Source organism: Chanos chanos, chromosome 10, assembly GCF_902362185.1.
Source record: "Chanos chanos chromosome 10, fChaCha1.1, whole genome shotgun sequence".
NCBI lineage: Eukaryota > Metazoa > Chordata > Actinopteri > Gonorynchiformes > Chanidae > Chanos > Chanos chanos.
The window spans coordinates 12,551,092-12,567,493 of NC_044504.1; the positions used below are offsets into that span (position 1 = coordinate 12,551,092).

The following is a 16,402-nucleotide window of genomic DNA, read 5'->3' on the forward strand; positions in this document are numbered from 1 at the left end:
ACGTGTCCGGATTAAGTTTTTTCCTGATTTAAAAATTGCGGGAAATTCAATTTTTATTTTGCTCTCTAAAAAAGTTTTTCTCCGTTATAGGGATCCCTTACCAAATTTTCGTAACTCCCCGGGTGTTCCTTTCCCGTCCAATCCGTTCTTTTAGGCAACAGCTGCGATGGAATAACAGAGTTATCTTGAGGGAGTTACATTGTTATAGTGTCCATTTGAGTATTTTAAAAATTAAATCAGAAATCTGCGTTGTATTAACATCCAAAACTACAGTGCTGTGAGATGCAACGCGAGTGTGCTGCTACAGCTTACCTCCTTCTCTTGAACCTCCCGTATCAGGGTCTGAAAAACGAATAAAAACATAACATTTTGACACAGTGTTTTGCATAGGTATTAAAAATATTCTTAAATAATCACATCACCCACCTCTGCCGCATTTTGACAAGGTCCAGCTTCCAAAAATCGGGCGATTAGGAAGTACAGTTCTGCGAGATGGGGGGAGAATACACGAGCTACATTAGCTTTGAAGGAGGACGTCGCTGGGACGTAGAGAGATAAAAATCTTTCGACGACATATAATCAACTTTTTTACTCACCAGATTTCAACTGTGCGATGTGTTTACTGTCATGAGCCATGTTTATGTTGTTTTAAGGTGAAGGAGAAGGCGTGTGGTCGCGCTGGGAAGCGGGTATCGCTGACTGCCCTATAGTTGTCAGTGTTTGTTCACCAGGAAGAGCTGCTCCTCCATTCACCCAACACACACAGGCAGAAAGCAGGTCCGGCTGCGTCTCAGCCTTCCGCACTCCCGCGAATAGTCCCCTCTCCAACCCAGTGCCGCGGGTTAGAGCATTTTTCTACGGTCAAAATGCTTGAACGACTGGTACATTTAAAATGTATTTAATCAGTACGCGCTGGTGCTGTGTTTTTAAGTTACGAAATATTATGTTACGTTTCGGTTTCTGTCCAATACCCCCTCCCTCCAAAAAGCACAAACCCTCTGCGTAGTAATACTAAGCACAGTCTAGTACGCACGCACAGGACGTTCACTAAGACTACGATGGCAACGTTGAGGAGGAAGAGAATGCGTGTTTCAGAAATGGTGGTTAGGTTGCAACAAAATGACTTATTTAACTGTTAAACTCAAAGTCCAATTAATTCGGGACACTGGTTAGCTGCTACTGTTGCGCCTCGTCGCCTCACTCTTTCGCCCTTGATACTGAACCCGAACACGACATTTTCAGGAGACTTAAAACAGTACCATGTTTGCAGACGACACAATAACAAGACTATCAGATATCCGCAATATAAACATAAAAGTCTCATGTGTATGCTGGGCATTTTATTAATTACAGGACATTACTCGTTCTTGTATGAAACTGTAAATAGTCCTCAAGAACGCACCACCCCCTCTGTGGCGTTTTAGGTTCGGAAGTCCTCCATTTCTCTCCGAAATGCAAGCGGGCAGTAAAATGGGGGAAGGGTAGTAAAACAAGGCAATGTAATGAATTAAACCTCGTGAGTTACAGGAATCCACGTTTAATGGCAACGACGATGGACGGACGACATAAACTTAGATCAATGATCGGTGTATTTAGTACATATTCTCCGTGCTCACTTACGGTTAAAAAAGAGTGAACATGTCAGTGCTGCATATGTTTCATTTTATTAATATCATATTTAAGGGGCAAATAGAGTTTGGGCCTTTTCCCACTGATTTATGGCGAAAAAGTTTCAGGGGCCGCAGCCGAGGTTATATTTTCGTAAATATTTTTTTAAATATTGATGTGGAGGAACAACAAAAAGTAGCTCTGAGAGTGAGAATTTTGCGTACTAAGTTTGATAATCTCTTTCAAGCCTGTGTTGTTGTGTCTGTGTTCTTGTCTGGTGTAATTTATCGTTTGTGTCCACTGAGTGTGAATGACCAAGAAACCAACTATTCCATTAAAAAAGTGAAAGATTCCAAGTGTAACCAGTAAGAATGTGTGCATTTTATCCAAATCCTTTTAAAACATGCAACAGTTCTTTGTAAGTCATTATTACACACACATTAACAGAGAGATACTATAGCATCGCTCTTAACAATGCTTTATAGATAAGTGAGCGAAGCCCAGAAGTTTCTTTCACACATATACTTTAGCCACAGGACTGTGCTGCATGTCCTATGTGAACCAAGTATTTTACTCAGCTCAGAGGTACTGCGTCATCTCACCAAACGGTAAATGCCGTTTACAATGACTAAGAGGGGATGTAGTCATCATGGACTTAAAGGGCTCCATGGAGAGCTTTATGTCACTGTTGAATGACCTTGTCCTGATCAACAAAAATTCATTCACAATGGATAAGCTGCTTCATATGGACGAATCAATATTCATGTTCTGGATTGTTATATATTTAGGATTTCACTTGTTGTTTATGCAACTTGTCCATAATTTCTTCAAGCTTCATAGAGGATACATAAGCTCTGTTACCACTACTTACCTGTGAGGATGTTACCTCTGTTTGCTGCTTCTGTTGTTGTCTGTTGCTTTTGTTTATTGACTATATATTAGTTGGAAAGGTGAGGGATCTTCCTATTACATACTTACATAATAGATAAATATAAATATAGATGTAGATAATATGCCCTCATTTAACTCTGTGTGTCTTATATTGATCTGTTCTTACACAGTAATTGCAATGGATTAACACAGTCATTGTACAATGTGAGATTAACATTGTGCTAACACAAGTCAGTGATAGATTGTATATCACAACACATATGTACAGTCTCTAAGCCTTGATGTGGCATCCAACATGTTCAGATGTCCAATGAACATCACAGCTGATGAGCAACAGGTGAGATTTGTTCTAACTCAGTGTTGGGCAACATTTATAGTCTTAACTGATGAGACACTTCAGTCATACAGTTGCACTGTGATTGTCTAAATTTTGACAGATTTCATCTCCATTAACCAAACTACTCAATGCTGAACTCAACTTCATTCAGCGAACATACCAGGCTTCAGCGCAAAGTTAAAGCCAAGCGAAAACCAACCTGACCGAACACTCATATCCACTGCAGATTTGATATGAAAGTATTGAATGTTAATGGAGGAATAAGGGGAATAGCCAGTGTTGACCAGTTTTACCACTTGCCTAGGCCTGACAGACAGTAACAGTCTTGTTTCACCATGCGCCTTGGCCTTACGAGCAGTAAGAGCCCTGTGGCCTTACTGCGATCAAGGCCTGGCTGGCAGTAACAGTGTTCTACCATTAGGGGTCAGGATCATACTTTGGTCATCAAAGTGCACGGAAAGGCCACCAAGGGGTCAAAGGTTACAAAGTCAAATAGTGAACTTACCACTCATTTTGCATGTATCTGCACTGTTTCATTAAGTTCATTCAGCTTTTATTCATATGGCTATCATAACTTACTATTTATGCTACTGTACAAAGAAAAAAATGTTCAGGAAATTGTTAAAAAACATTTGTTGTTCATGTTTTCTAAACCATTCTTTTCTAACTCACCCTTAACAGCAGATTTATGAATCAGCACAATATCATTACCAAAGTTATAGTTTCTTATGTCTTCACAGATCATAGTATTTTGTAAATCCAACCCATTTTAAGAGGTTAGGTGAGTGATGTGTGAAGGTTGTGTTTGTCCGATGTTTATAAGAGCATCTTGGGGGCGTGAGACGGTACAGCATATTCTGATGCTTTCTGTTCTCTTTCTGAGTTTGGGATAGACTTTTCTTTTCATACATCTTCTTCAGAGTTATGTAAGGGTTTAATTTACACTCTGGTGAAGTTGGAGATTATGGTTAGAATAGAATTAAGGGTTATTTTTCCTACTAGGATAAATTTAGGTTTGAGTGAGGGGATGAACTACAGGGTGACACCTATGTCGTTTCAGTTTTTGTTTTTTGTTTCTTCAAGATATGCAGCCAGAATGCTGCTATAAACCCTTTTTCGCAACGATCAGTGCTTTATGAATACTTTGAATTAAACTATTCATATGCGTGATCAAACTCGCATTCTGAGCTGACATGGTGACACCTGACAGACCAATGCCTCGTGGATAGTTTTAGTGGCTGTGATGTCACGGGAAATGACATCATAACCAATCCTTGATGAACTACACCAAAGTGGTTGCTGTGGTAATTGCTGGTGAAAACCTCAGTTAACATTTGTGGCCTTTTTTGAAAATATTTCTTTCAATGAAGATATAGATGCAGCCAGAATGCTGCTATAAACCCTTTTTCGCACCGATCAGTGCTTTATGAATACTTTGAAATTAGTGTGGGATAAGAAATCTGGACATCTAAGTCCTTGAACAATCTCTGAAGTTCCATTTCTTGAAACAATGGTACTCTTAGTTTATCATTTCCACTCTGTTTGTAAACTTAGGATCATCGCTGAATAGTAATATAGATATAAGTCACTTAAGTCAAAGTAATTGTGTAACATGTCATACACAATGTTACTGAGGATCATATGTCATACACAGTGTTTCCAAGCTGTGTAGTAAATTTCCACAGGGGACCTATCTATACAGCTCTGTAACATAATGCAGGCACAACTGATGACACTGAGGTCAAACTGTTCAGTCAGAGTTCCAATCAAGCAGAATAAGAGGTATGCTTCAGGTCATTCCATTGGCTACACTCTTTGAGAGACTTAAAGTCCAACCAATAGGAGGGAAGTGTCATTCTTCTTCTCTCCTCTTAGTCCTGCCCCCTAGTGACAGTGCTGACCTTTCACTTCCTGACATCAGCAGTTGTATTTAGCAAGAGGGTGTGTGTGTGTATGTGTGTGTTTGTGTATGTGTGTTCACGGTCACGTGTGTTTGTGTGCATAGAGAAACCTACTGAAAGGCCTAAATGGTTTTTGACCAAACCACTGGGACCCTCAGGAGCTTTCTATTGGGCAAAATACACACATACCAGAACCTGAGTAACCACAAACTTTTGTCTCTCTGAGCTGATCACGGATCAGATTTTGTTCACAATAGCTACAGAATGAGCTGAAGGGGCAAGCAGAGCTGACAATGAACCACCAGAAGTCCACGGCTGTCTTTTTCTTTCATTTTTTTTTTATTTGGTAACTTTTCCACAGATAGAGTATTCCAAATCAGTCCAGGTGTTCTTCCTGAGCTGTCTGTGAAGTGTTTGCCAAATCATGGAACCTTCTAGCACCAGGCACCACATGTTTATTGCTATGGAGATCTGCCATTGTTAGGAGTCACCTTGATTAGCTCTTAAAAAAGTCAGAAATGTACACAAGTCCCAACACACCCTACAAAGAGAATAAAAAAAAGAGCCAAGCAGGTCTCATTCCCATCACTTACTCTTCCAGAGATTTCAAACCAAAAAGGCCACAACTATTGTTTTTTTCATATTTCAAATAGTTATGTTAATTGTATTCACTGACATTAAACTATTCATATGCGTGATCAAACTCGCATTCTGAGCTGACATGGTGACGCCTGACAGACCAATGCCTCGTGGGTAGTTTTAGTGGTTGTGATGTCACGGGAAATGACATCATAACCAGTCCTTGATGAACTACACCAAAGTGGTTGCTGTGGTAATTGCTGGTGAGAACCTCAGTTAACATTTGTGGCCTTTTTTGAAAATATTTCTTTCAATGAAGATGTAGAAAGAGAAAGAGAGGGGGATAGAGCTGCAGTGTGGAGTGTGAAGTGAGATTTCTGGGTAAACCTACTACATCGAGTCTAAAAAGGAATTAGCATTTTACAAAATATTCAATAAAAAATAAAAAAGGTCCTTCTTTTAAAGAAAACCAGTAACTGATGGTTCGTTCATTCTTTCTTCTCTGATTCAGCATTAGGGGTCTCAGTTCCCTATGGAGAGACAGAGAGAGAGAGAGAGAGAGAGAGAGAGAGAAAGAGAAAGAAGCGAAAAATTAGAGGTAAGATTCTGGAACTTGACAGGTTAACTGTCATCTTGGGAGCAGGGGTCCAGTGTTTTCAGTCATAAGATATGTTTACAGGATTCATCACTTTTAATGCTTGAACACACCACACTGTTAGTGTACGCTAAACAACACACTGCACACGTGCACACAATCCTCACAAAAGTCCACACTTTAGTGTCATTATGTACATCACTAACATAATTCTAGAGTAATATGACTTCATCACACACACCAAACACTTCAGCAAACCTCAGGACAACAGCACACATGAGGACAAACATCTCCAACCTGTGCATAAAATTTGATGTAATGTGTTCCTCAACCAGGCCAAGTAACAAACTACTACAAATACAGATATAGCTTCAACGTGAACCATGCAAGAAAACAGCAACATCTACACTGAACCAAAACGTATAATGCATGACGTCCTTTTCCCAGGTCTACCAGTTCAAATCCTAAATACTTGACTGAGATATGGAGAGCACTGCCGGAGTTTCCAGTTAACTCACGACCAACACTCCTTTCCAGTGATGGTATCAAAGCTAAGTCTGTAAGTGCACATCACGAGGTTCAAGTCAACTGTCCGCTACACTCGCCTCTCAGTCGACTAACGCGCGCTGAGACGGTCTGTGATACTGATCAGACTCATTGTAACGGGAAGAACTGCAGAGTCATTACAAAAGGTGTGTGCCAAAAGTGCTATTCAGCTGTATTAGAACTGAGCCCTGACAAGAAACCTTCTCTGATCTTGGCGTTGGACGACACGCAGAGTCAAGTGCTTCCGCTGTTACGCTCATATTCATTCACTCATCTGAGAGTTGTTCCCTCATCTGCATCTGTCTACCACCAAGTAATGACTAAATCACACATTTCAGTGCCATATCTAAACAAACGGCTCCTAAAGCACACACACACACACACACACACACACACACACATTACAGTGACACTAGCACATCTCACACCGTCTCATACCCTTTACTCTCACTGTCTCACTCTGTCCTCTGACTGACAGGAAGGAGGGGGCAGCATTTCTCCAGGAAGATACACTCACACATGAGCGGGAGACACAGATCTGTAAGTGTGTGTGTGTGTGAGAGTGTGTGTGTGCATGCGTGTGAGGCAGAAAGCAAAGAGAGTTGTGGTAGAAGAGAGTTAGATAAAGGCCTTGTTTACATGAATACTCTTCCTCGCAGCATACGGAAAGAGAAGAACTAATCATGCAGTTTTCTGATGATCATGTACTCTGTATAATTTGCTCCAGTGGGTATATGCCATTTAAATTACATTACAACAGAACTAACAACACGGTAACAACCAACGTGTTGGCTGACATTAATGGCTTTTGCCTGTGGTTGCCACTAAAAAAGACATGTTCTGTTTCCATAAAGTTTAAGATTAGCTCTATGAAACTTTGAGGCCTTGGTGCCTCAGGAGTCAATCAGGGGCGGCTGAAGTGTCACTGTACTGTACAGCCTCACGTACGGGCAGTTTGGCGGCCACTCTCTCTGTGCTATTTCATACTTTTCCTTGTACTGTCCTGACAGTTAGAGGGTTTTTGCCCTGACTGGCTGTGCTATACTGAGCCTCAGCTGCCTGCTGTTCATAGTTCAGTCTCTTTACGTGTATGGAGTGTTTAGATTACATTTGTGACTTTATTTACTGGGAGCTAAAGGAAGCAGAGACAGTTTATTCAGTTTTTTCTGTGTGTCAGCAGCACAAAGCTTGGGCTTCATCTACAGACTTATCCACCCTTATGTATATCATCAGAGAAGTTAGGCATTTTGAACAAACTTGAATGAAATACTATCAAGCACAGTAACATGGGATAAATGACATTATGGTTGGGCAAGTCAACCTAAATTCCACTGACAAAGTACAGCTGTGTTTGATAACCTAAGAGCTGCATCCATGCTTCACTCACATGCAGTTCATGGTAATATGTGACACTGCGCTACGGCCACCCTCTCTGAAGGTGTGAGCAGTCTTACCGCTTCTGGTTTGGTCTCTCCGTTCTCAGTAGGCACGGGCTCCTTCTCCTCCTTCTTCCCCTTGGCTCCGCCCTTTTTCCCCTTTACAGCTTTGTCGTCGGCTGGTTTCTGCAAAAAAAAAAAAACAAAAGACATAAAACACGACAAAACAAACAAACAAAAGCAAAAACACACAAACGATAATCAAATTACTTCTGTTCCAAGATAGACAAATCACTTTAATAATCTGACACAAATAAAGAAAACTTAAAAAAAAAAAAAAAAAATCCTAACACTGTAACAGGAGCCTATGGCTAATGTAACACACATGGAAAATACGTGCAAAATGTTTTTAGATATTCTGCAGAGGGCCATGGGTGTTGTTAGGGTGGGAGTTAGGGTTACCTTGGCGACAGCTTTCTTGGGTTTGGGTTCAGGTTTGGATGGAGCCGGCTTCTGTAAGTCAGACATACAAGTGTGAGAGCACTGTAGTTACCTCAGCACTTAGACACATCGTCTGTCAAAACGGTGAAACAGTAAGAATAAGCTGCCGTCGAATACCGTCATGAGTAATCATAACAGTTCGATTCAGTGTGTGACATTGTGCATTTAACTCGCAATATCATACTGTGTCTTCATCATCTGTCATCGATCTGGCTTAATCTCGCTCAGATAGTGTATCTTACAGATTTGTAACACAACTCACTCATCCCTGTGATTGATGGTCTAAGTCTAAAGATTAATCAATTAAAAAAAAAAAAAACATGTTTTCGAACACCCACTGTTAGTAGAAAGTGTGTGGATATCATGGCATTTGTCCATACTTACTGCGATGAACTTTCCAAATACTACCTTTTAGCAGTGTATCATACATAACACTTAATGAAAGGATAAAAGCATTAGGACTCACTGAGGACAACCTTTCTGACCTCCTGGTGGGCTGAGAGAGAATCAGAGAGATGGGAAAGACAGTAAGATAAAGACTGAACAAAAGAAGGCATTCTGGATAATTGATTGAAAGCAATATGCTTAGTCTGCAAATGTGTATCTGAGAAGCGTGTGTGTATGTGTGGGCACATGCATGCGTGTGTGTATGTGTCTGTGTGCACTTGCGAGTGAGTGAATGTGTGTGTATGCGTGAGCACATGCATGCGTGTGTGTATGTGTCTGTGTGCACTTGCGAGTGAGTGAATGTGTGGGCACATGCGTGCGTGTGTGTATATGTCTGTGTGTACTTGCGAGTGAGAGAATGTGTGTGTGTGTGGGCACATGCGTGCGTGTGTATATGTGTCTGTGTGCACTTGCGAGTGAGTGAATGTGTGTGTGTGTGCACACGCGTGCGTGTGTGTATGTGTCTGTGTGCACTTGCGAGTGAGTGAATGTGTGCGTGTGTGTATGTGTCTGTGTGCACTTGCGAGTGAGTGAGTGTGTGCGTGTGTCTGTGTGCACTTGCGAGTGAGTGAATGTGTGTGTGTGTGTGTGTGTGTGGGCACATGTGTGCGTGTGTGTGTGCGTGTGTGTGTGTGTAGGGATGGTGGAATGATGGGACAGTTACTAACCTCTTGCTTTGTGACTTTAGTAGAGTCTTTACCCTCAGCTCCTTCTGGTGACTGTGGGAGAGAGCATACACATGTGTACGGTCAGTACAATTTTTTTTCTTCATCTCCTCATTGTTATTTATTTTTCCATTTTATTTTTACCTCTTTACTGTGTCATTCAAAATGACTACTCATTCTGTTATTAAAAATTCAATTCACTCCATGTTTTAAATGATACAGAAAATACACAACGTACAGAAATACAGGTCTGTTTGAATTAGAAGGTCTACTGTGTTGGTTTGTCTTCTTTTTTAAATAACACAAACATAACGTAAAAAAAAAACCCTCTCTAACGATATATACATCTCTGCTTTTAAATCAGGTATTAATCCAAAACTCTGTTACTTTAAATACAAACTAATAACTTGGTCAGACTGAAAACTGGTATTGCAGACACTAGTTTGTAAGTTTTGCCATAAGATTATGTAATCGTTTTGAAACTTGTTACGACCCACTTACGGCAACACTACCACAGTCAGAGGCCTCAAGCAGCGAGTGTGATGCCAGCAGCTTCACTGTGAGACTTTCAAAGAGTATAATGACAAGTTTTGTACTACATTCCTCTAAACCTGCATACTGCCCTAAACCTGTATACATTACTGCTGGGCGTATCAACCTAAACTCCACTGACAAACTACGGCTATGTTTGGTAACCTAAGAGCTACATCCACGCTTCACTCACATGCAGTTCACGTACTTATAAGTGGTTAGCATGTTGGTTTAAGCTTGGAGCCTGGGTTGAATGGACAATAATATGTTTCTTTTTCATTGTGCAATTTTTTCTTCATCATGAGGCTGATGCATAATGTGAGTTAGTTATGTAAGCCATTGCAGTCAATGACATGACGGCCTCTGGCAAAAATCTTGCATTCGAAGGCTGCTCAGTTCAGATGCAGCTCTTTAGCAACTCCGCAGTTGTGCCAACTGCTTCTCTGAGCTGTCTGTCATCTCGTAGGAGGAGCATTCAATTTTATGTACAGTCTTAGAGCAATACAGCTGTAGCAAAAGCCTAAACACCATCCTTCTAAAGACTAGACACTAGGTTAAGCTATGCATGTGTCTGAGCTTACATACATGTTTGCGTATATGTTTGCGTACACGTTTTCCATAAAACAATGTGGCTCCTTTGATTAATTAAAATTCTGTCACTTTTAACTGCATTCTTCCTCTCTGTGACATTGGACAGTAGAGTCCTACAGAAAATAAAACTATCGATTAATACAACTTTTCCATTGCATGAAGTGAGAACTTGAAAATGTACAGATAAGTGTGGTCTACGTGAGAGATCACTCATAATGGTGAAAAATCAGCATTTTATGGGACTGACACAGGAGCCAACTAAAAGTGCATAAAACAATGAAATGATTGCAGCTAGAAGCTTCCCTTTAGCTTTCACCACAAAACTTTGAATCTTAGACTCAGCGGGCATAAGTATGGTTCAGAATACCACCCCCTGTATGTCACCTGTCTAGAGTTACAGGTTACAGTTCAACAGTCCAGTTAAATTCTGCTTGGTTTTTTTTTCCATCAGTTTGTCTTTTGCTTTACCAATCCATCTAGTCAGAAAATTAAAATAATTTAAGCATTACAAATAAATATGCTGACAAATGTATTATCAATTTTGTGTTAAATTAGAATAAGGAACAATGAAGTCACAAATTGTAACGTATAATAAAAAGGTAAAAATCAGAAGGAATACTCGTCTTTTTTAGGTTGTGTCAGACATAATTTAGATATAAATAAAAAACACTGGAAATACTACTCTCTCTCTCTCTAGATAGAAAGATAAATAGATAGATAGATATCATGTTATTCTTTCAGACTCTACATTACACTTAAAAAAACTTCAGCAGCGGAATTATTGATAAAGTCAATTAAGCGTCTTGTAGTATTTGCAATCCACAGAATATTAAAAATTGTAATTCCAGTCAGGCTCTAGGAATTTATTCATAAACTACTTACAAATTAAAGAAATAAAATGATTGAATAAAGAGCCGCGCAAGTAAGCTAACTACGACAAAACCAATCAGGTGGCTTTAGTATTTAATTAAAGTTAGTTGTATGTTGTGATTCAACGGATATAACAAGTATGCGAGACAATTTAAGGGCTAGTTTCGGATAAAATGGCGGTTCAAAACACTGAATCGCACCATTTACTCCGACTGAGTTTGTGCACACCACATACCGATCGATGGTGCTGTCAAAGATTTTGTTGAAAGCAATTTGTCACAATTGCTGGCCTAATATATTCTTTAAAAACAAACATGGAAGTGACTTTCATCTTAGCTTCCGAGATTTGAAACCGAGGACCAACTTAAATGATGTGGCACAACTCTTCGGGTTGACCTCCACTTTTATTGCGTTTAATTTATTAATCATGTAATAAACTACAATATTCAACAAGGGCTTCAGATTTGCCCCCCCCCACTTCTAATCGCGACCACTGTTACTAGCCCGCGTTCCCGTTCATTCGTTCCGCGCTCCCGCGACGGTTCTGTGTGATTGACGAGATGGTTGGGTACATACGGGTCTGCACAACGGTGGGGGAGGAGGAAGAGGCTGTGTGTTTAAATATGGCTTTAGAAAAAAAAAATACTACGAGGACCTCTCTTGCCCGACGACAGACGATATATTAAAATGCAGTATTTTCATACAGTAATGATTTTTATTGTCTTAGTACTAACAAATTAGAGAAGAACGTTCGCTTTTGTAAAAAGCAGAACGCTGTTGAAGCATCACCGTCAAGTGACATTCAGCGCAAGTGCGCACGAAGTGGTTACAATTCTGCCGACAGACATCGGCGAATAAAACAACCAACTATCATGGAGGGGATCCTCAAGTGGCTGCGACGACAGAAAAAAAATGAAAGTCGAACGATATTTTATCGCGTCGTCGCGAGAAACATAATTTTATCCTGAAAATGAAACAGTTTCGTCATGGAGCACCACCCTTTAAAGACGTGTAAAACTTAATCTTCCGCGTACCTGTTAGGCATTATCGAAACAATATAACCGAGGGAAACCGCGCCGCTATTCCCCTAAAATAGGGAGAAAAACAGATTTTAAAACGAATTAAAATGTAAAAGTCTTACCTTCCTTTTTGGCATTTTTGTGATATTTTATTTTCACCTGGTTTGGCGTAATTAGCAGACCTAAATTGACCTGCGAGGTGAAGGAGTGAGTTTGTAACTAACACGGAATACCGGATCAATATCTAAAACACCTCTGATAATAACATGTTAATAATATGCAACCACTAAGCTCTGCCCTCGCCTTTGACCATTGGGCAGCTCGGTGCAAACTTACCGTCTGCTCCACGGAGAGATTGGCTCATTGCTCAAATATGTAAATTATTTGAGCACAAACATTGGTTTAGATTTTTAGAAGAGTTTTCATGACACTGCTCTGATTGGCTACGCGCTTTTTGTACGCAAATCAGAGAGCAGGGCATTAGATGAGGTTTAGAGGTCCATGTGAGACAGCAGAGCGAGTAGCAAGAAACCAATCCACGTTTTAAACCGCGGGCACGGGAGTCTGGGAAACGTATGCATTGGGTCCCTAATAGGTATCAGTTCAAATGATGGAAAACGTAACAAAATAGTTTATCTTAATAATATAACATTCATTTACTAAGTTAAGCCATGCCAACAGTTTATATTTTATATCAAATTTAACTCATGATAATGCAGAGCAGTGCATAAGCACAGACACAATCATTACACAAACATGAAGCTTCTCATTTTTCATAAAAGAGGAGTCATACTCAACAGCTAATTGTAATCAAGTATATTAGGCTACTAGAATCATTTCATAATGGCCATGGAATCAGCAGAGTGCTTTTGATGAAAAACAAACAAACAACAAAAAACCCCCTAGTCATATATATATACATATATATATACATATGAGTTAAGAGTGTGGTCTATGAGACATGGCAAACGCATGTCCGCGTGACAGAAATGTGCCTTAAAAAGAATAATGCATGGTAGGCCTACTGGTCCACAGCCTCACAATGGTCAGACCCATGAAATGACCTCACAATGGACAACAGCTGACAATGACCTCACAATGGCCAGCTCTCCATTCCACAATGATCTCACAATGTAGAATACCCACACACCCCTCTGGAAGTGTACATATGTGTGATGTGTCTCTAAGCCAAAACAAAACAAAACAAAACCAAAAAAAAAAAAACCCTAACAGATAAATCCACAACTTCCATGAGGCAGTAAAATATGCCTACACACCAACACTCAAAGAATCATGGGCAATCCACAGAAAGTTTATATGAGATGCACAAAAGTGATGAGTGTTTCTAGGTGCCCACTCAGTCTACTGGATCCATACTGCTTCTAGAGTTATGCATGACCACAGCTCCACCCACACACACACACACAGACACACACACACACACACACACACACACACACACACACACACAATATGACTAAACTGCATTTCAGGCTAAAATGATCATTACAGACAGGCCCTGTTGGACTTTACCCACCAGCAATGGATCTTCCTCAAAAGGACAACACAAATATTAGATTTATTACTTTTAATTACAACCAATCAATAAAATACAGAGATCTGTGTAAATACAAAACAAACAGACAAACAGTAAACAAGAGGACATAAATCAAATAAACAAAAAAGTTTTGCCAAGACTGCTAAAATCTCAACATGAACTATAAAAAAGTACACAAAAATACAGAAGACTTACCAAACAAATTTACAAATACAAAGTTAGTGCTTAATTTAAAATAAATTCATCATGCTGTAGTTTTGGAAACAACCTACACATTTTTAATCTTATTTAAAATTAAATTAAAGATCCATTTGTAATAATGCTTAACATAAGTGGAACACAAAAAAAGGCTTTAAAAAGGCTTAGGATAAGTGTAATGTGCTTAGATATTAAATTGAATGTGTTGATCTAAATTTGTGCTCTGGTTTTCAGTTTGGCAAGAGCAGTTTACACACACAGATCAGTCCTTCAGATACCACCACATGGACACACACACGAGATCAGACTAAGGGATCACTAAAACACTGACCAGTCTGAATTTGAGAAGGGGGATTCCAGGTAAGAACATACACAAAATATGACAACACATTGCACTGGGCCATAGAGCTGTTTCCATTCTCTACGGCTCTCGGTATGGCCGTTGGACTAGGTCTATGAATTCAAAAGTGGGCAAAATGAAATTGTGACAGCTATTTGCTGTTTAAAAATGCAAACAACAAATCAAACAAACATGGAATTTAAATTAATGCATTATATATTAATTATGCACCATTACCTCCATATTAATGTGTATATTTACTAAAAACCTGATGAGAGACATTTCCTTAAAAAGTGTCCCAACTGAAATTATTTTAAATGATCCTTTTCTAAAACCAGAGCCTTCCACTCTCTGGTAGAAACATGTTGTGATAAATACACTGAAAAATGTGATATTGTCTGAGAGGCAGTCCAGTAAACATCTAAGAAGATCAAGTTTTACACAGAGACCAGATGAACTGCCTAGCATTGATATATTTATCATATTTACAACATTAGTGACATTATTAATAGGACCTGGACACATATCAGCCAGTTTGACTCACTTAAGAATCGTCTTGGATTCCCCCCCTTTTTTTTTTTTTACCACTGAGCCCGAGGACCAAGACTGGGTTGACATCTATAAAAACTCCAAGCTTTGGAGTGTAGCAGTGAAGAGAAACTGTAGGACAGTTGTGTCAGAACTGAAAGTGCTGAGATAGCTTGGACTCGCTGCCAGTCAGAGCAGAACTGAAACTCTGTGCACATGCATGTACCAAGAATCCCCGCCACCGCATCAAAACCAGACCCGCTCATATCTCATACCAGTCACTGCACCACAGCACAAATCTTCTTTCCATCTTTCTACTGCTTGACCTGATCATTATGGTAAGTGCTAATAAACATCCCAGAGTGATTTCTTTAATCAATCAAGAACCTGATTTTAACACATACAATTTCATAAAGCAAAAATGTCAGACTGTAACAGTCTATCAAATCATTGATAACAATGTGTTCTTGTGTTTAACACAATTTCAGAAAAAAAAGAAAAGAAAAAAGAAAATACAACTAGCAAAAACATCGAAGCAAAAAACAAACAAACAAACAAACAAACAAAACAAACAAACAAACAAAAAACCTACCTACACTTTTAAGTTTTATTCTTGTTCACTTAGAGTATATCAAGCTAAAGTACATATATCTGTCACACAGTCGTACATCTGTCTTTGACCTGAGTACATCTGATATCCAGTCCTGTGCAAGTGCTCGGTATGAAACAGCCCCTGTAATAACCCACAGTCATACAATCCAAATGGTCAAAAGATAAACAGCTGTGAAATAACTCATCTCTACCAAGCTTACGTACACTTCATTCTGGTGTCCTTCCTCAACAGGTTTCACAAAGGCTATTTTTTTCACATTTCCCATAGCCATCAGAGTGCATTTGCGGTTGTTTTGGGGAATTAATGCATGAAAAAGAAAGAGACAAAAGCGATGAACATAATTTTAGGTTGTTGAACTTGGCCGTTATCAAAGCACCAATGACCTGGTTGCCTTGCTTATGGTTTCACTCATCTATTTCTCTAGAGAGCTTTTTTTTATGACATATGTCATGACATTTTATGACATATATTTGTTGTACTTTCATGTGCATTATAAGCCATACATGAATTAAATCTAATGATTTAAAATAATTTACATCAAACACTGACAATATAACTGACATATCACTGAACAAAACACACAAACATAATCAATTATTGATATCTTGACAGCTCAAACCCACTGTAGTGCAGATTATGAAAACAAGTTCAGTTCAACACCCATATAACCACAATCAAACTCTGATTTATTTGTCAATGTCTCATGAG

General features: G+C 39.4%; 2 protein-coding genes across 3 annotated transcripts in view; both read right to left on the reverse strand.

The window, feature by feature from the left end:
• Positions 1-668, reverse strand: part of phip (PHIP subunit of CUL4-Ring ligase complex) — a 36,653-nt gene extending 35,985 nt beyond the window's left edge. The window contains exons 1-4 of the mRNA XM_030785833.1: positions 597-668; positions 427-485; positions 313-342; positions 102-161 (exon numbers count right to left, since the gene is read on the reverse strand). Coding sequence (XP_030641693.1) covers positions 102-161; positions 313-342; positions 427-485; positions 597-636 — 189 coding nt within the window. The 5' untranslated portion in view covers positions 637-668. The remainder of the gene's footprint in view (positions 1-101; positions 162-312; positions 343-426; positions 486-596) is intronic.
• Positions 669-5,067: 4,399 nt separating this feature from the next.
• Positions 5,068-12,677, reverse strand: hmgn3 (high mobility group nucleosomal binding domain 3). 2 transcript variants are annotated; one of them, XM_030787074.1, is made up of 6 exons: positions 12,580-12,677; positions 9,450-9,500; positions 8,801-8,830; positions 8,296-8,346; positions 7,912-8,019; positions 5,068-5,846 (listed from the first exon to the last, which is right to left on the reverse strand). In XM_030787074.1, exons 1-6 carry the CDS (start codon positions 12,592-12,594, stop codon positions 5,805-5,807), a joined length of 297 nt encoding a protein of 98 aa, XP_030642934.1. In that variant the 5' UTR covers positions 12,595-12,677; the 3' UTR covers positions 5,068-5,804. The 2 variants fall into 2 exon arrangements, with proteins under 2 accessions (XP_030642934.1, XP_030642932.1); XM_030787072.1 differs by having other exon boundaries at positions 7,912-8,022.
• Positions 12,678-16,402: the final 3,725 nt, after the last annotated feature.

Coding starts and splice junctions, on each gene's coding strand:
- hmgn3 (XM_030787072.1), bottom strand. Junction 8,831..9,449: donor CTAAAGTCACAAAGCAAGAG/GTTAGTAACTGT, acceptor ATTCTCTCTCAG/CCCACCAGGAGGTCAGAAAG. Junction 8,023..8,295: donor CCAAGAAAGCTGTCGCCAAG/GTAACCCTAACT, acceptor TTTTTTTTTTTG/CAGAAACCAGCCGACGACAA.